The 20,955-nt window shown below is 44.7% G+C and overlaps 1 protein-coding gene across 1 annotated transcript; it reads left to right on the forward strand.

Annotated features, from left to right (window-relative positions):
• The first annotated feature begins 5,893 nt into the window (after positions 1-5,893).
• On the forward strand, positions 5,894-10,270 carry LOC311244664 (uncharacterized protein C3orf18 homolog). The gene is made up of 5 exons (XM_084334294.1): positions 5,894-5,966; positions 6,684-6,945; positions 7,063-7,088; positions 7,252-7,357; positions 7,678-10,270. Exons 1-5 carry the CDS (start codon positions 5,959-5,961, stop codon positions 7,729-7,731), a joined length of 456 nt encoding a protein of 151 aa, XP_084190420.1. The 5' UTR covers positions 5,894-5,958; the 3' UTR covers positions 7,732-10,270.
• The last annotated feature ends 10,685 nt before the right edge of the window (positions 10,271-20,955 follow it).

The following is a 20,955-nucleotide window of genomic DNA, read 5'->3' on the forward strand; positions in this document are numbered from 1 at the left end:
GAGTGTTTTTGCCATTTTTTGTAGGTGATGATGGGTTGTGTGTGTCATGTGACCTACAACTGGGTTGGACTGGCCACAGAAGCACATGTGTATGTTGGACCGGGGCTCTTAGAGCCCTCTCTATTCTGTGTTTTTCCTTAGTAAAAATCAGATAGCAGGTTAGCTCATGCGCTGTGTGGAGCTGTCAAACACTTCATAGAGCTGACTATGACTGTGTCATATTCTCTTTTTGTCATTACATCGTATCATGGGTGTGGGGTCGTAAAGGGGTGAACTGGTAACCTTTCCTCTCCCCCTTGTTTCTGTCGGTCAGGGGTACACCCCCAGTCCTTCAAGGTTCCCGTCACGTGGCGGTTCGGCACGTTACGGGGGGGGGGGGGGGGGGGGGGTTTCCTGGTCCCACGGCCTGGTATATTGGGCGTGTGCACCGCAGGAATTCCCCCACCATAGAGTACGTCACCGTGCGCGTCTCTGTTGGTAGGACTTCCGTGTGCTGTTCAGGTCCATGTGATGGATCTGTTTCAGGGGGGTGGTCAGGGCTCCTCCTCACCAAGCGCCTATTCGGGCCTTCTGTGAGTTCGGACTTCTTCTTCCATGTGAGGGAGCCTCCATCTGAGTACAGAGCCTTCCTCCTCAGATTGTCAAAGTGAGTGGACCCTCTAGACGGGTCCTATTCTATTGTATATGTTTTCGATTCAATTCGATTATTGAGTGTGTATGGGTTCAGTGCCTCTTCCCCGGAGAGCCCTAAAACCGATTTTTTACATGGCTCAAGGTGCAATATATTCTTTTCAATCTGTACAGCTCGCGTGGGAAGTCTCTCTGGGGATCCCCGTCTCCTTCCTATGGGAGGGTGGTGGGATGTAAAAATGTGAAATTTTTTTACCCCTGGCTGTGTAGACTGGGATACATACTGTTGATGCTTCCTTCTTTTCTATTCAAAAAGTTTTGGAGTTAGGGAGTGTCACGCCCCTCTTGTCGTTCCCCTGGGCGCCTTGGGGATTCAATGACAGGTCTAAATAGCCTGTTCATTGATGGGGGTGTGTCCCGACGCACGTATAGTGCTAGCTCGCTGTAAACAGGCGACTGACTGGCACGCCTTGGTTGCTTGTGGTTGAAACGGCGTTTTTATAAAGCAACTGAGATGGGGGTTTTTCCTCTTCCGACGACCAAGTCCCACGACCTGGGTTGGTTTTTCGACGGATTCTCGTTCATGTCTGGGGGTTGATGACGGAATGGATCTGAACATATGTAGAGGGGTCTCACGCCCTTGGGGTGGGCCACCAGGCGCGGTTCGGCCGAACGTCTGGGTGGCGCCTTCTTTTTCATGTTAAGATCGACACGCATATCTGCCCTTTCTCCTGGAGTTGGCAGGTCGGCGTGGTTAGGGCACGGGACTGGTTCTGGTCACGCTGGACCGGATCAGTTGAACCCGTTGTCCGCCGGGGATGCAGATCTGCTGTTCTGGTACCCTGAGGGACTTGGGCTTTTTTCAGGGGGAAAAATGCCAGGTCGGTCCGGGTGTCACAGGGTTAAGCGCTATGGAGACCCTGGTTGGGTACGTTTTTACTCAGCACTGTCGTAATGGCTTACGGCCATGCCAACCTGTACACGCTCGATCTCGTCGGCTCTCGGCCGCTACACAGGTTGGTCCTGGTTAGTACTTGGTTGGGAGACCGCCTGGGAATACCAAGTACGGTGTGCTTAGGGGCTGGTTCTCCATTATTATTTTTCGCTCCTCTCTCACGCATGGCGAAGAGGGGCCTGTTGGGGGTGGTCTTTGACCTCCTCTGGTGACCCTGTGCTTCCCGTATCGCCAGGCCCGGTCCGAGGTAATGTTCGTCGACCCGTAGGCCTGGGTTAACCCTTTTTTGGAAACTGAGACACTTGTACTGCGGTATAGCCGGTGTATACCCGCAGGTGTGTTTTGGAGTTTTTTCTTGAGGGGTTATAGGAACAACCACCGCATTGGGTAACACCGAGGTGGTTGATTCCCTGGTGTGTTGGAGCAGTGTCAACTCCCGGGTTACCCGGTTGAGGGTGCCCCTGCGCGTTCATGACGTCTGCCAATCGTGTCAGCCTTCTCTGCCTCAACCCCTCTGGGTGGGGGTTTTTAAATGGAGGCTTGGTCATGCAACAACGCCAGCATACGCCCCTTCCGCCGGGGCAGCTGTGTTCAGCTGTCCCCTCTGGCGCCTGTCTCGTCCGCAGTCTCCAGGCTAGGGTTGACAGCCTGTTGCCTGGTTTTTCCCCGGTGCGCTGCCTGCTTCCGTTGGTTAACCTTTTTTGTGTGCTTACAGCCATGCTGACTGCCTGTTCTGCAGGGTCAGTGTGCCAGGCGGTGTACTATTGGGGGGACAGGGCCCGCTCGGCTTACGGCCGTACCGACCTGAACACGCCCGATCTCGTCCGATCTCGGAAGCTATGCAGGTTCTGGCCTGGTTAGTACTTGGTTGGGTTACCGCCTGGGAATGCCAGGTGCGGTAACTGAGGGGCCTTTGTCCGAATACGCTGGCGATGTGGGGGGCGGGGCACTACGTGCCCACCTGGTGGGGTCTTGATGCTGGCATCATGGACTTCTCCGGGCCCCCATTCCAGGGAGTCCAGTCCTTTTGGTGGGTCTGGGTCTTCCTTCGCGCTCCGCTGCTACGGCCTTGCCACAGGGTTGGGTTTGCCCTTGACCCCGTGATTCTGGGGGCAGTAACGAGGTTGTTCCTCCGTTCGTTCCCGGGTGGCATGCGGGTTGTGCGTGTGTGTAGTCGTGGGGTCAAGCCACGGTCTGCTCACCCTGTGCGTTGAGTTGCTTGAGTGCCTCTTCGCACGGTCGGGTCCGTCGCCTTCCCGTGAAGCCCCTAATAGGGGGGATACCCTCCATTAGGGGGGGTCGGGGGGGCTCGGCCCTCCCTGTTCTGATGGTTTTGGGGGGCTGTCAGCGGGGTGTATTTGTCAGCCAGCGGCTCCGCTTGGCCTCCCCTTGTGCAGTAGTGATGCCAAGCAGAGCCCCTTTAACGAAACAGAACGTTAGGAGTTCTGTTAGTTAGGGGTGACGCTTGGCATCAGACGGCCGCTGCAGCCCTTGACCTCACCTTGTGGTGAAAGCTTGGGAAGGAGGAGAGCAGGTGACCACACACCTGCTTATGAAGGTAAGCTGATGAGGGGTGTGGTCAGACTAATACTGGTATTAAAGGTACATTTGTGGAATTTATTCAGTGCGCGTGCACGTACGCGAGGAAGTGCAGTAGTGATGCCAAGCGTCACCCCTAACTAACAGAACTTGGTTATAGCCATAACCTAACGTTAAATACGTTCTCAGATACATTCACACCTACCTTGTGTTACATTCCATTCGTAGAGGCAATTCAATAGGGTCCAGCTGCAGCCTCGGAGATTGTTCCAGATTGGGCAACTTCCGCCCGCTCCCACGACATTTCTCCCGGGACAGGACAATGTGCGCTGATTGGCGGAAAGTACGGAAGTATCTCGAAGTACGTCTGACGTTGAACGTCAAAATCAAAAGCAAGTACGTCTGCGCTGACGAGAGGGGGGGGGGTCAAATATGGTATGTCATAAATGTATAGATGTAGCAGTACTGTCTGTCGTGTATGTCATATGTTATGATGAATTGAAAATGGGGGACCCTGATGTAAACAAGACGAAAGTCTTTCTCTGGTCTGCATACCCTTAACAATTGTGTGTATTGAGCCTTACTGTATTGTACCCATTCTGCAATCTGTTAATCCAATTTTCATCCAATCAATCACTTGCGCGGTTCCTACATTGTATAGGAAATTAAATTAAGAAAATAAACATTTAAACAACTGTGTCTTTATTGTATTATTATCAACTGAAAATAAACAAACATGTCAAACAAAAAAAGGTTACAACTGACACTTATTCATATCAATAGTTAAGATGGACGTCCTACCTAGAATCAACTTCTTCAGACGGAGGTATGGCATTTCCAGATTTCTACCACTACTTTAAGGCGTACACTTTAAGACCACTAACAACATGGTTTGATCCCCAAGCATTAGTATCCTGGAGAAATTTAGAAGAAAATATAGTAGCTCCTTCTTCATTTGCTTGTTGATCCTCCGGTCAAATTCCTCAAACTCACTGAAACAATACAAAAGGACAACATAATACATTTTATTTATATAGCACTTTATTAGAAGTCATCTCGAATTGCGTTCAAACACAACCGTGATAATTAGATAATTTAGGATTAGATTTAGACTATAGATTATATATTCCAACTATATTTATTGTAGGGCAAAATAACTGATATACATACTATATTTATTGTAGGGCAAAATAACTGATATACATACCCTCATCTCGCACCTTGTTGCTCATATGCACATGTCCAGAGTTAATAATATTGTATATTGTTTACACTGCCTTTTTATTCTATTTTTACTTCTCCACTGTACTATAATTATGTCTTCTACTACCTGTACCTCCCCTCCCCCTCCCCATGCTGCTGAATTTATCTTATCTTATGAATACAAGGTAATAATAAGGCTTACCTTGTAATTGCATTTCTCCATTGCTGCGTCACTGCGTGTTAAATAACTGCATCGGCTTTTGACGTTCAATTAACGTTCGCTAACGTAGAGATACGTCAAACGTACTTCGAGATACGTCAGACGTACTTTGAGATACTTCCGTACTTTCCGCCAATCAGCGCACATTGTCCTGTCCCGGGAGAAATGTCGTGGGAGCGGGCGGAAGTTGCCCAATCTGGAACAATCTCCGAGGCTGCAGCTGGACCCTACTCAGGCAATTAGGCACTGTCTGTAGTCTGTGTGTAGTAGGAGCGCGCGTGCACGTGGCGTCATTAGCGTGCGTGCAATCACAGTTGATATCAGGAACGCACCGCTGGCTGTACCCCGTAATGATTTACACCCTGCATACAGGCTGTACCCCGTAATGAGCTCCACCCAAAACATTGTTTATAAATCGCTTACCTTACCTTAACCCTCACCTTAACTTTAGGCTACTGGTCAAACTATCCCTTACCTTACCGTAAGGCTACTAGTCAACCCCTTATTTACCTTAACACTCACCTTAACTTCAGGTTACTGGTCAACCTATCCCTTATCTTAATCATCACCCTAAATGTAGGCTACTGGTCTACCTATTCCTTACCTTAACTATCTCCTTAATTGTAGGCTACTGGTCAACCTATCCCTTACCTTACTTTAGGCTACTGGTCAACCTATCCCTTACCTTACTTTAGGCTACTGCAACCTATCCCTTACCTTACTTTAGGCTACTGGTCAACCTATCCCTTACTTTACCTTAACACTCACCTTAACTTCAGGCTACTGGTCAACATATCCCTTACCTTAACTCTCACCTTAACTTTAAGCTACTGGTCACAGCCAAGGTTATTCCAGGCCAAGGGATCTAGGTCCCCCGCCCCCTTTCCCTCCCTCTCTAACCTTTAACAACACTCCCTCTGCTGGAAGGAATAGAACAATACATGAGTGTGTGTTGACATTGTATAGTTTAGAATTGATTTAATAGATCATAATGAATTACACATTTACTTTGGCTTAGTAGAAACAATTAGAGGAATATCATGAGTATTTAATATGCTATATATCACATTTAACTAGGAGCACATTACATACATTATGCATTTTTGTCAGTGAACTCAATTATTTGAGATACAATTGAAATAACAACAATTTAATTTAGTCTCTTAAGTAAACCCATTCAGAAACCAAACTAACTGACTGACTGACTGACTGACTGACTGACTGACTGACTGACTGACTGACTGACTGACTGACTGACTGACTGACTGACTGACTGACTGACTGACTGTATGACTGGCTACCTCCCATTCCCACCTTGTTTAGGAATGCCATTGTACAGGTTGTATGTCATCACCAGGCCTGCCGTGTGTGTCTGTGTTTCCTACAAAGAGGCAGACTTCACGTCTGATTCATGATACGGTAAGGTTTCATCAACTTATAATGCTGGCTATGAAATGTTTGGCATGGCATTTACATTGTCTGTGGTAACTGGTATCCCTCACAAAGAAGTATCATGTATTTACATTGTCTGTGGTAACTGGTATCCCTCACAAAGAAGTATCATGTATTTACATTGTCTGTGGTAACTGGTATCCCTCACAAAGAAGTATCGTATTTACATTGTCTGTGGTAACTGGTATCCCTCACAAATAAGTATCGTATTTACATTGTCTGTGGTAACTGGTATCCCTCACAAAGAAGTATCGTATTTACATTGTCTGTGGTAACTGGTATCCCTCACAAAGAAGTATCATGTATTTACATTGTCTGTGGTATCCCTCACAAAATGGTATCATGGTATTTAATGACCAAACAATTATGGAAATACCGCTGGAATCTTAGTTCAAATTCAATGATGGTATTGCTGGTATTTACGTATATAAAAGTGGTATGATGGCGAGGCATGATATTTACAATGGCAGTAGTGTGGTAAATTATTTATCAAATGTTCAGTACCATGCTAGAACTGAAATTACCATCAAATGGTTATGATAATTTATTTCTAAGGTATGTTCTGCTGAATAGAGTCAGAGAACTCAGATGCCAAATAACTAGATTCTCCCACTCAGACTGGTTATTGGTAAAACTAATGTGCTCTCTGTTGAACTCTGCGTAACAATACAATTTGTCTTTCAGCGACTCAGATCCCCCACAATGTCCGTGCTGTGCAAATGAAGACCACAGCGCTCCACTAAATGTGTCACAAGGGTGTCAACTGAGTGGTGGAGTGCAGGGGGAAGAGTGTAGAGAAGGGGGCTGGAGCCTGGAGCACAAAGCCATGCATGTCAACACTACAACCCCCAACATGGCACCTCCGAGCCCCAGAGGTGCCCTCCCTGCGTACTACATTCTCATCCCTTTTGTAGGATTTACACTGATTGGATGCGTGGTGGCCCTGGTAAGAGCTTCTATACGTTTTACACATATCTATCCAACACATGTGGTCCGTGCTGTACTCTACTGTAATGTCTATCTGTGTTTCTGAACAGCCTCTGAACATTCACTTTGTCTTCAGGTTGTTTATATCAGGAGGAGAATAAGGTACGTTTATATATATATATATATATATATATATATATATATATATATATATATATATATATATATATATATATATCTTTGTGGACAGACTACTCATGACTGTATTTTGTGTACAACACTTTGTTAGGACACTTTGTTCACACTTAGTTCTTCTGCACACCAGACTGGACGATCTTCGTCACCGGCTGATTCCCATGTACACATACGATGCTACCGAGCAGGAGGAGGAAGACTGGGCGGAAGTTAGCGATGAAGATGAGGAGCTGACCGTAAGCCATGCCTCCTACTGTTTGGACATAGGATTGATAGATAGATAGATAGATAGACAGACAGACAGGCAGACAGACAGACAGACAGACAGACAGACAGACAGACAGACAGACAGAAAGACAGACAGACAGACAGACAGACAGACAGACAGACAGACAGACAGACAGACAGACAGACAGACAGACAGACAGACAGACAGACAGACAGACAGAGAGACAGACAGACACTTACAGAAATTGGGGTTAGAAGATGAATGTCTAACCGAAAAAAAGTATACTGTATATATTCTAAAAGTATTTTGGTGATGTTCTCTTTACAGGAACCTTTGTACAAGGAAGGGAAGCTGTCTTTTACCTCTGGCCATGAGAGGTGACCACAACAACACTGAGGGAAGATGGATGATTCTCAAGAAACACGAGCCCATCATATTGTCATAGAGAGTCTTTGTTGCTTTGAATGTCATCTGCTGAGGATGAAAAATACCTCTGAAAATGTATTTTATGTAGTAAGAGGCAATGATGTTAGACTCCTCTTTATTAGGATCGATAACACTATAGATTCTTTACCATGGTACTGCCATGGTACCACTTTTGTATTTAAATAATACCATGGTATAATCCAATTTAAACTATCAAAGTGACCAAACAAATATTTAACTTTTCTTATAATGGAAGCTAGCACCACCAGGGCCCGTTCCCCGTACCTGGATAACTGAGTTAGCCGGATAACTTTCGGTTAAGTCTGACTTAAGCCGGACTTTCCGGTTCCCCGTACCTGGATTGTCCAAATCACCATGACAACAGATCCAAAAGTTTGAGCCTGGTCGAAAGCAGAGTTTAAGTTCAAGTTAGCCGGATGAAGCACAGCCACGCCCCCGCAAAGAAAGTGACAGCTCGTTTCCTGAAATTATTCCCACAGTCTACGATCTGCATTATACCATTCTGAATTACGTTTTTGTGCTCCATTCTTCCAGAGGGGGCTTTTGAAATGTAAAATAGACCCAAAATGCTGATACTAAATTCACTTTGTCCTAAATAATGCACGTTATATATACCGTGGCGCTCGCTCGGTGCGATGTACACATTATGTGGTTATTTTAATTGTAACTGGGATTAAGATGTCTGATGAGATGCGCTGTTTGACGGATTTGAGAAATTGAATGAGCCGTTGACGTCACATTAATGAATGAGGATAAAGAGAGAAAACTTAATTCAAAATAAAGAATATTCTAAACACGGGTCTCTCGTTCATTAATGTATAAACAATGAATTTATCCCATCTGGCACAGTGGCCCAGCGGTAGTGCTCAATCCTGGCAACCCAGCGACCGGTGTTCGAATCCCCGTGTTTCCAATATAATATTTTGGAATATAATATTAATGATTATACGCCAAAGTAGACTAGTTGTAAGTTAAAATATTATAAATCTACATGCATTGAGGATGTTATTCTTTATATAGCTCTCAACGTGCACCAAATTGAATTATTCCTACATCGCAAAAAGAAGGAAAAGACTGGGTTTCGAACCCCGGTCGTCTGCGTGAAAGTCAAAAGAAGAACCCGTTAGACCACAGTGGAGATAAGTAAAAGATCGACCATACATCAATCAATGGGAAGAGAGCCGTATCGTTATTCTGTATAACAGTTCAACTAATTATTTTCGCTAGCAAGATCTCATTTGATTATTCAATCCAGCAGGCAAGTTTAAAGAAATATAATCTGATTGATTGAGGTAATGAGGGACTTAAAATTAGCCTATAGATAACGCATTTAACTTGTCGGCGAGGCGATTGAGCCGTACTGCAATATGTTAATAAAGTTCTAAATCAATTAATCAATCAATGCCGCTAGAGAATCAGGATCTCTGCCATCGATACGTGCTGGCTTTTCAACTGGAGCGGCCGCGCGCACTTATCCTGGGTCTCAAGTCTGGCTTGAGTCAACGAGACTGAATCCACCTTCGAGGAACAGGAAAATCCCGGCTTCAAACATCGGGTTAACTGAATCTGGATAATGACATCTTGATTGACTTAGTTGAACCAGGTACGGGGAACAGGGCCCAGGTAGCTTACTGTGTATTACAGTGTGCACATTTGATCTGTCTATATGAAAGCAATAATGTTTCAACATTATCAATTCATGGGCCCATGATACTGGGCTCACTGACCTATGGCGCATAATCAATCACTTTAAAGGACTACTCTTTCAAAACTTTCTCTAGGATTGACTACTTATTCTCATCTCCTAATTTGTTTGACAATTTCGATGTTTCACTGATTCCTTTAGCTCTCTCGGATCACAAAGGGATTGTTTTTACAGCATCGTTTGGCAAACTATCCACAAAAGCTCCCAGATGGCGTTTTAACTCATCCTTTTAAAAAACTAAGACTTCTGTACGGAATTCAGAGGGAAAAAAAATAGATTGTCTTTTAATATACTTGTGCTGTTCAAGTTGGTCATGAGCAGTAAAACTCCAGTTTTTATACATAATCAGATTGTTTTTAGTACTAGAGGTTCCAGTAGTGGGCAGCTTGAATTGCCAGGTCTTAGAACCAGTGCTTTGGGGAGATATTTTATTTTTAGAGCATTAACTCTTTGGAATGGCCTGCCTCGGAACCTCTGCTGCATTTACAGTAGATTCACTTTAAAAAATTATCTTAAATTGTTTTTAAATTGTTTTTAACACTGTAAAGTAATTATTTGTTTTTGTTTTACACTAATGTAATTGTAGCTATCTTAATTGTTACAGTAGTTTCATTATGCATTGTGTGTACTGACTTTTAATAATTTTATTTTTGCAATAGTGATTGTTTTTGTATGTTTTTTTGTGTGTGGCAGGAAGACTAGCTGGTTGCTATCGCACCAGCTAATGGGGATCCCTAATCAAATAAAATAAAAGAAAATCAAATGTCACACTTTTCGCTTCAAACTTGCGTAAATCTCGTTAAAGAAAAACTAGAAAATCTGGAAACACTATACGCGGACCTACTGTATACGCTGCACTGCAGACTAACTACAATGAACAAATGAATACAAAACGGATGATACTGTAGTTAAAAAATAAATAAACTCCATACTTCTTTTAATACATAGGACGAGACAAAATTATTACTTTCATGGTTCTAGACCCAGCCATTTACTGGCAATGAAAATTTGCGCATATGATACATTTTCGGATATCCCTTCAATCAGGACACAACAAGGAGTAGTTACTACTGACTCAAAAAAGATCAATGACACTTTTAGAGAATTTTATTCACAACTGTATAGCTCAGAGGTCAACTTTGATCATTCCAAATTTGTAACATTTGTTGGAGGGCTTAAAATACCAAAGTTATCCAAGGAGGAGGCCGGGAATTGGGGAGACCAATTACTCTTATAGAACTCAGAGAGACAATTGTTGAGATGCAGAGGGGTAAGGCACCAGGCTGGGATGGGATTCCACCTGAATTATATTTGGCATTCTCGGACCAGTTGGGCCCATTGTTGCTCGAGATGATTGAACATGCCATTGAACAGGGGGGATTCTTGAGAGATGTAAATATGGCTTTAATTTCTTTACTACTCAAAAAGGACAAGGGCCGCAATGATTGTGGCAGTTATAGGCCCCTGAGTCTTCTCTGGGCCAATCTTAAAATGTTTGCCAAAGAACTAGCCGATGTCTACAGAAGTATGACGGTGCTGGTACACTGTGATCAAACCGGATTTATTCTGGGACGCTTAGCCGCAGATAATCTCAGAAGATTATTACATGTAATTGACAACAGTAAGGACAATATAACTCCGGCCATGGTTCTGTCTTTAGATGCCATGAAGGCATTCGATAGACTAGAGTGGTTATATCTTTGGACGGTACTGGAGGCTATGGGACTTGGAAAGGAATTTATACATATTGCTGCTGGCGGGACAAAACCTCATAACTCCAAAAACCCAACTTTTCAGCAGATGAAAAAAACTAACACAGATTTGAGGGCGAATAGTTATGAGGTTTAGACAGATGATTGGTTTAATGCTTTCCCATTGTGTAGACTTTGTAAAACCACACACACATGGAGGACGATCTACTGAGTTGATACAAAAAAAAATATATATATGGAGTTAGGAGGTTTTGTCCCGCCAGCAGCGATAGGATTAAAGTGCTCTATGCCTCACCGTCAGCAATGATAATGACTCCACAAAATACTCCACACTCTTCCCGGTCTCTAGGTCTTCTGAGCCCCGGACTATTCGCGCTTTCCCTCAAACCATTAGCCCAATTTATTAGGCAAACAGAAGAAATCGCCCCTATAATAATCAATGATACACCACACAAAATTGCTCTTTATGCGGATAACTTACACATTTTTATGAAAGACCCCTCCCATTCAGCCACAAAGTTACTTAACATATTCCTCAATGGGAGAGGAGGGGAGTTCATACTCTGGGGGATATATACAGTATGATAAAAACGGCCTTCGAGCGTTTCAGGACCTAAAAGAGTTTTATGATCTCCCCGGCAAATCATTCTTCCTCTACTTGCAACTAAGGTCGGTGCTCAAGGCTCATGGGGTGCTGTGGGCTCAAACATTACACCCACACCCTTTTGTCAAACTTATCAGAGACAGGACAACCTCAAGAGGGTTTGTCTCAGATTTGTATACACTCTTAATCAAATCCACATATAAAATTAAAAGCGTATAATTGGATACAGTCTGGCGAAGGGACATCCCAGAATTAGACCCTGAGTGTGACTGGGATGATATTTGGACAAATGTTACATTAGCCTCCCGCAACCCTAATCATCAGCAAATACATTTAAATTATATTCATAGGATGTACCTCACAACTATAGGAAGCTGTTTGCTATGGGACTGGTGACCGATTCTCGATGCACTTGGTGCTCTCTGAGGGCCACTGGCACTTATATATGCACATGTTTTGGGATTGCCTACCAGTAGCTCGTTTTTGGAAATCCATAATAACAACTAAACTTTCAAACATATGTAACCTATCAATTCCACTTACGGCAGCAACACTTCTAAATGATATATCATTACTACCAGCATCCATAAAACAAAAAATATTAATTTTGGCGGCCGTTGCTGCAGCCAAGAAGCTGATAGCCATGAGGTGGAAGGAACCTGAGGAACTCACAATGATTAATTGGTCTCTGACACTACTGGACGTCATTTATATGAAAATCTCTACTGCACGGGTAATTGGAGTGGGACAGGCCAGCATTGAGCTGTGGGTCGCAGTGGCCGAGAAGGTTAAGATTAAGACCATTATATAGCAGCGGAGCGGGGTTTGAGTGGTGGTCCTGGGGTGGGGGGGGGGGGGGGGGGGGGGGGGGGAATGTCTAATGTCTTTTGTGGTGTTTGAGTTTTCTTTTATTTTTACTCTGTATTTATTATTATTTTTGTTATCGTTATTGTAGTTAATATTATTGAAGTATTGTCTTGTGGTGTCTTATGTATTATTGTATTGTGTTTCTTGTGAAAAAAAGATTTGATACAAAAAAAAACATTCATGATAATGATAATGATAATGAATGAGTGTGTGTTCAGTGCCATTTGCTAAAGCAGCCATTAGATGGCACTGTAACCCCACCTTTGCTTTCTATTTGGAAATACTTTGATACTGTAGTATAAATTGTTGTCATATTAGGAATTTATCAAAGACAGCAAGTCTGACCATTATTTTTGCAAAATAAAAAATACACATAAATCTAATTTCAAAGGCTACCAGTTGGTTCTATCTGATGTTACTACATGAATGTGTTCATCGAGCTGGAAAAGCCTCAAAGACACAGCTGTTTCCACTTGGTAATGAGTGGCTTTATCAGTTTATTGGAGGGTCTTTAGGGCTGAGCAGCAGCTCCAGTCTCACTGAGCTTTTACAAACGGGATGGAGTCACAGAGGTAAACGACAAAGATTAGCACTGGTTTTGTTGAATGTGTTGTTTTCTAAATTGATGTAAGAATGCTATGTTTCCAAACTATGATATAATTCTATCCGTGTGGTGCACGTGTAAATTTCTCGGCACCCACATAAGCAATAACCTCAAATGGAAAACCAACACAGACCACATCCACAAAAAAGCCAATCAAAGACTCTTCTTCCTCCGCCAGCTCAAAAAAATACAGAATCAGAAAACATCTCCTGCTTCTACCAGGCCATCATTCAAAGCATCCTCACCTTCTCCATAACAGTTTGGTACAGTAGTCTGGACATTCACTCCAAATAATAATCAATAAATCCTCCAAAATAATCCGCACCGCCCTCCCATCTCTCGAATCACTCCACCGCCAAAGCACAATAAGAAGAGCTAGAAAAATTATCTCTGACCCCACTCACCCAGCACACCACATCTTCCAGCTGCTGCCCTCCGGGAGGTGCTACAGATCCCTGACCACCAAAACATCCCGCTTTAAAAACAGCTTCTTCCCCACTGCCATACGGACACTGAACTCCCTGTAGCAATTATGTATTCAACTGCATGTAGTATGTACGTATTGCAAGTGATGTTATATGTTCTATGTTGGAACAATGCTGTAACAATGCTGCACTGAAAACAAATTCCACCAGGGGGAAGGGAGGGGGGGGGGGGGGGGGGCGGCGGCGGCGGCGCTACGGCTCCGTCCACATCCTGTCTGCCCAGGGGTGCGTCGCCGCCAACCTCTGTAGCTCCTACCAGCTCCTCTCTTAAAGAGGGATCAAATTCAACATTTGAACACCTCTTTTCTGGACTCTTTTTGTATCACAAACAGTACTGTATTTGCAAATCTTGTATGTCATCATAAATGTATAGATGTAGCAGTACTGTCTATCTGTATGTCGTGTATGTCATGTATGTTATGATGAATTGAAAATGGGGGACCCTGATGTAAACAAGACGAAAGTCTTTCTCTGGTCTGCATCCCCTTAACAATTGTATGTATTGAGCTGTACTGTACTGTACACATTCTGCAATCTGTTAATAAAGTTTTCAATCAATCAATCAATCAAACATCAGCCATACCTGTTGTTGCAAGGACAAGTGCAACCGAGCGCCCAGCCAAGCCTGACCGCTACCAGAAGTACCTGCTGGGCATGACCACGGACGCGCCGGATACACGTCACCAACGTCACCGTATCGGTAAGGACCACCACACTACCGGCGGCTACTGTTCGCACGTCATAGAGTTGATGAGGGAGAAGGTCAACCAAGGGAGCCGGTGAGGCCTATTTGCCATAGGCACTACTACCAGACCCCTTACAGATGACACAGTATACACTTGAATAAATTATGAAACAAAATGATGATGTATTATGTAAAAGATGATGGAAGAAGTGGATTATTTTGTGTGTGTGTGTCTATATGTATTCAACATGTTTTGTGGTTATTGTGACCAGTGTTTGTACCAGAGAGAACAAAAAAGTGGACTTACCAGCCACTCTCCTGGTATATTTACTACCCTAGTATAAATACTAGCATTCCCTGTGTGCTAACTGATGAATGCAATAAAATAAAAGCATTGTATAGCCTACATATACACACATGTGTTTCCCGGATTTAATGGGTTGTGAAATACAAAAGCATAATGTCAATATAATGATTGATTTTAAAGACAATGATCCCAATGTTATGTTCTGACTGCAACCACAGAGCCCTGTTAACCAGTTGCTGACCTATCTATACCTGGGCCCTCATTTTATCAATGGTGCGTATGTCGCGGGTGGGGGTATGTGTGTGTGTTGATGTACCTGCGGGACCCCAAGAGGAGGACACGCCCACTGATGGTCCTGATGAGGACCTAGGCTAGAGGCTTACCTGGCCGTTTTAACAGGCAAGTGTAACTCCGACTGTGTTGTGTATTGGACTCTCCTATCGCAGTACTGCACCATGGGTGTATCCTTTCCGCAATGGAATTCGGTTTCCGGGTTCCTCTGATTGGCCGCGACCCCCACGTGACCCGCCCCCCTATCTACCGCTCTGCCGCTGCCGCGCGCGGCAGAGCGAGTCTGCGCTTCCTCAATTTATACGCATGGAAGTATTGACTGAATGAATGAATGAATGAAAACTTTATTTAACAGATTGAAGAATGGGTACAATACAGTACGGCTCAATACACACAATTGTTAAGGGGATGCAGACCTGAGAAAGACGATTGTCTTGTTTACATCAGGGTCCCCCATTTTCAATTCATATAGAACGACTACGCCGTAACAAATCATTAAAAAAATATACCGTTAACTGGAATATGTTGTGCCTTTACACATATGTTGGATTATGTAATTGGTTTGTCATGACAAACAAATAAAAAAAATCGCGATTTACCCGCTGGCTACAACAACACTCAGTGACTGCATGTAGTCAGAGCCAGAGCTCAGCGATGCCGCTCGCGGCAGCACATTCTCGCCGCGGGCTGAGCTCTGGTGTCCGCTGGAGCAGCCAGAGACAGCCGGCGATGCGATATTTTATTTGTTTGTCATGACAAACCAATTACATAATCCAACATATGTGTAAAGGCACAACATATTCCAGTTAACGGTATCTTTTTTTAATGATTTGTTACGGCGTAGTCGTTCTATATGAATTGAAAATGGGGGACCCTGATGTAAACAAGACAAACGTCTTTCTCAGGTCTGCATCCCCTTAACAATTGTGTGTATTGAGCCGTACTGTATTGTACCTATTCTGTAATCTGTTAAATAAAGTTTTCATTCATTCATTCATTCATTCAGTCAATACTTCCATGCGTAAATTGAAGAAGCGAGCGAGTCCGCGGCCGCTTGCTCTGCCGCGCGCGGCAGCGGCAGAGCAGAGCGGTGGATAGGGGGGCGGGTCACGTGGGGGTCGCGGCCAATCAGAGGAACTCGGAAACCGAATTCCGTTGCGGAAAGGATACACGCGTCCCGGTGGGAGAGTGGGGAGCCGTCCTGTGGGGATGGTGATATGTGCAGAGGCCAGTGACAGCAGGCGAGTGCGGGGCCACCAGGGGGGGATAACCTAATTGCAGTCGTACAGTCTACACATGTGGTCCCTCTTTCTTACGCAGCTGGGGTGTGCCGCTGGAGGGAGCAAGAGATGGATTGGCTGGCTGGCGTGGAGGGGCGGTGCCCGGAAGGATGGGCGCTGTTGAAAGGAGGATTTGTGTTTGGCAGTAAGCAGAACAGAGTCGCACGGACGACATCAGGAACGCGGAACTGCGGAGATACGAGGACACGCTACCCTTCTCTCGTGCCTTTTGCCATGGAAGACACTTACTGCTCAAGCCTGCTGTGTTCACTTTCTCTCTGGGGAACGAGTGGAGCCGAAACCAAGAGAGAGACATTGGAGCCACGCTACACGCCGTGAGTAAACACAAAGTATCGGTATATCTGCGCCGGATGAATGTACTGTTTCCTGAGCTATCAGTAAATGGAATATATGAACTGTGCTATAAGGAACTTTGGATAATACAAACTGACATTACAAATTGAAGAGAATTGAGAGCACCGCGTGCTGAAACGCTGCTACTATTAACATGGGCCCGCTCGTTGGAGAGCAGTACAACGGGGCGGCCAATTGACTAACAGATGAACGTAGGAGCTCGACGTGTGTAATTAACTGTGCTATTTCCTTGCCGCCAGGAGGACACTACCGCATTACCCTGGTCTGCTCTGTACTAAGAAGTACCCTATTCCCCGGTCCCAGTCGGATCGCTTTTCAGCCCAGGGCCGTGGGAGAGAGAGGGAGGGGAGGAGAGACCCTCCCCGCCCACGCGCCTCCGGGCCGCGTTATATCCTTTTTGTCGTATTGTCTACCAACTATGACCAGCGCTTTTCACTGCCCCAACCTTGGCTAGGATGTGGGAGGAACATTCTGGCCCCAGACCTAAACCTCGTAGCACCCCATACCCACTACTATAGACATGCCCCCTTATCTTTGCTGTGTGCCACCAGTGTGTATTGTTCTTAATAGTACTTGATTATGTGCTGTGACTCCCTGAGACCAGATGTGTGGTATTTATATTCTCAGGCTATGTTTGTAGTGTAGTGTGCAGTGTGATTCTGGATTAGTTCGTGACCATTTCCAGACCTGGGTGCAGTATCGGCACCGTTTCCCACGTGTGCAGTGCTTCAGTGGGGGTGGGAGTAGCAGCTTGGGGTTGGCCTACAGTGCAGAGAAGCGCTTCCTCTTTTATCCACCCTAGGCCTACGGGCACTGGTCTTTTAGATTAGGTTAGTTAGTAGTTATTTATCTAGGTTATGAACTTGTATGCTATATATTTCCTGTAATAAAGTATTTCTTATTGTTTCTTAAGCATTCTCCCATGTCTGTTTGTGGTCTTGGGGAAATTCATGTGTGGTAGGTCAGCTGAGCCCTTTGTGAAGTGTATCCGTGCGTTTGCACACTTTAACCCTAGATCTGGATACTTCCCATGGGGGTCTGGTGACACGTACGCACAGATATGTGCGTAAACCGTGCATACGATAATTTCTAAGCAAAGTCAAATCAAAGGTATTTGTAAGGCCCGACAACACACGTTAATGTCCCCATGGCATGGGCCAGACACGTCTTATTTAAACAAGTCAAGAAGAAACATCACAATAAGTCAAGAACAAAACAAAAACACCATAAAGTCCAAACATTTTAAAATAAAAGCAACACTCCCAGACCCCACGCGAAGGTAAGGAAAAACTCATTAAAACCTAGCAATAGGAAAAAATGCACCACAGGCAATGTGGAGGAGAGAAACCTTAGAAGGGCCATTCAAGGGGGGATCTCCCTTCTTAGATGTCGGTGACAGTAGTGTTGCAGTAAAACAGGCGAACAGTTGGTAAGCATGCACTCATATGCGTAGTGAACACAGATAAGTGCATGCGATAGCAGCTGAACATTTTGAAAGATTAAAGATAGAGCTGATAGCAGATCTATTTGAGGCAAAGGGGCGGCGCAGAGAGGGTCGCATCCTCCCGGTCATCATCACGGGACGTCCAACACTCCGGTCATCACTCCGAGACAGCCACTCATAGGGAGACAGGGAGACGGGACAGGCGTTAGACAGTTCGCGTGATTGTGATGGGCGGACATAGCAATCGATACAAGTGGTAAGCATATATGTGAATAGAATAGATATATGTAGTAAGCATATTATGTGAATAGAATAGAAGTACTTAACCGAGCAATGAACTCCACGTCTAAACCACGTTGACAGACCAGGGACAGAAGACAGTAAGAAGCTGATCCATGGCCTCGGTGGTGCATGTAGAACAGTCACTGCAATCTTGGCCAAGACCCCGAGACATCCACCACCTTGATCAGCACTACGAGACAACCACTCAGAGAGATGGGGGGGGGGGGGTTGGGACAGGTGTTAGAGAGTTCACATGTTTGTAGTGGGCGGAGATGGAGCAATAGATACATGTAGTGAGCATATGCATACATGGTGACAGTAGAATCATAGTATATAAGAAAATTGTGAAATTGAGTAATAGATAGAACTACTGCAAGCGTATGGATACAGGATGAGATGCAAGACAATAGCTCAGGGCCGTATGCCCCGGGGGGCAGGAGAAGCCACTCAGAAGGTTCAGCACTGCAGGCGAGACAGAAGGCGGTATGAAGCTGTTCCATGGGACCGGTTGAGACAGAGACAGAGGTTAAAAAGGTTCTCCCATGTCTGCAAAAAAGCAGACATGGGAGCAAATAGACATCCTAACTAAACTAGACAGATTAATCTAAGGGTCAGTCCCCGACCAGGTGAGATCAGGGTAGGTTTTAGTGAGTTTTTCCTTACCTTCACATGGGGTATGTCTGGGAGTGTTGCATTTATTAATTTTGCCTTTTATTTAAAAAGATTTGGACTTTATGGTGTTCTTGTTTTGTTCTTGACTTATTGGGATGTTTCTTCTTGACTTGTTTAAAGAAGACGTGTCCGGCCCATGGGGACATTAACGTGTGTCGGCCTTACAAATAAAATTGATTTGATTTGAAGGAGAGAGAGAAAAGATGGGTCTTAAGCAGGGATTTAAAAGCTTCGACAGAGCAGGCGCCCCTGACGATGGCAGGTCATTTGTTCCACAGGTAGGGAGTGCGGTAGACAAAGGCTCTGTGGCCTGTGGATTTCTTTTTAACCCTAGGAATTGATAGAAGCCCCGCATTTTGTGAGCACAGAGCACGAGCAGGCGAGTATCGAGAGATGAGATCGGATAGATACAGCGGTGCGAGCCCATTAAAAATTTTGTAGGTGAGGAGTAGCACTTTAAAGTCAGATCGGGCTCAAATAGGAAGCCAGTGTAAGGCAGACAAAAATGAACGTGTGCTTGAGATTGTGCGTATATCTGTGCACAGCTCAGATCGTGTGTACATGGCGCCAAGCGGTAGAATAAGAAAACTGCATCACGGAAATAAGCTTTCGTGCATTAGTTTCAACACTGACGTGTTCGGTATGACCCGTAATTCATTATAGTTAATTGTAAAATAGCGACATTAGTGTAATTATTGTCAAACCCTATAAATAGCATTTGGAATAGGTATTTTCGAATGAATGCATCATGGTTTATCGTTGCATTTGGCTGATAAGTCATTGCCGGTGGCCGGGAGGAATGCACGACCCAGACCTAATTTTATTTAATTAAATTGTAATGTTATTACTGGGGTATCTGTAATTAAAATATCACTTAAATGCAGGGGATCGGGGCTATCTACTGAAGCCATGGCTGATGACTCCTCTGATCAACCCCAACAGGAGCGCATTTACAACCGGGCACACTCGCGCACAAGAGTCACTGTGGAGCGTGCAATTTGCCTGCTGAGGCTCTGCCTGTCTGGCACAGGGGGCACGCTGCAGTACCGGCCTGAAAAGGTTTGCCACATCATCATGGCTTGCAGTGTGCTCCATAATCTGGCCATCAGAAATGGCATCCCGCTGCTGGAACCCCCAAGACCTGATGCATGTCAGACATGGAACAGCCACTTCCAAAACACTGCAGCAATACGACAAGAGCTAGAATCATATAGAGTCGTTTTATGTAAATCTACCCATGCAAGGTATTCAGGGATAAAGCAAAGAAATATCAGGCCAAGTCATATTCTTATTTGAACCTCCACTGTATATTTTTATTTAATAGCGTTAGCGTTTTAAGGGAACTAGATTATTTTGAACATTGCCAGTTTGCTTTTACATAATATCAATGCTGTTTTCAATTAATTAAATAAAACTGAGGGTTGACTGACTGTATCAACCATCTACATACTGTAACTTTTCAGTGCATGTTTTTAATTAGTAGCCGAGAAGCAGTCTCCTAGCAGCTTCATTAATCTCGATCCGTCTCAGCCACAGCATAACTGAGAAATCATAAATAGATCACCGGTAGGCGGCTGAGTGACGCAGCGGGCAAGGCGCTCGCCACTAACGCAGGAGATGCTGGTATCAAGCCCAGCTCTCGCCGTTGCTACCGGCTTGGCCGGCCGTCATACTAACACAATTGGCAGTGTTAGAGGGTGGGAAAGCCGGTGGGTGGGGATTGGACGTTGTGGACAGCGACTCCTACAGGTCGGTTGGGTGACGCCGGTACGGTGGAAACAGGAAGTATCGGTGTGAGCCTCCCACATGTTACTCCTCGCCACTGAGAGTTCGAGCTGTTGCAGT

This window comes from Notolepis coatsorum (genome assembly GCF_963971535.1).
Source record: "Notolepis coatsorum genome assembly, chromosome: 18".
NCBI lineage: Eukaryota > Metazoa > Chordata > Actinopteri > Aulopiformes > Paralepididae > Notolepis > Notolepis coatsorum.

Bases quoted from the DNA above. Each gene is read 5' to 3' on its own strand.
- LOC311244664 (XM_084334294.1), top strand. The intron at 7,089-7,251 runs GTACGTTTATAT...TCTGCACACCAG, and splicing joins TATATCAGGAGGAGAATAAG to ACTGGACGATCTTCGTCACC. The intron at 7,358-7,677 runs GTAAGCCATGCC...TTCTCTTTACAG, and splicing joins ATGAAGATGAGGAGCTGACC to GAACCTTTGTACAAGGAAGG.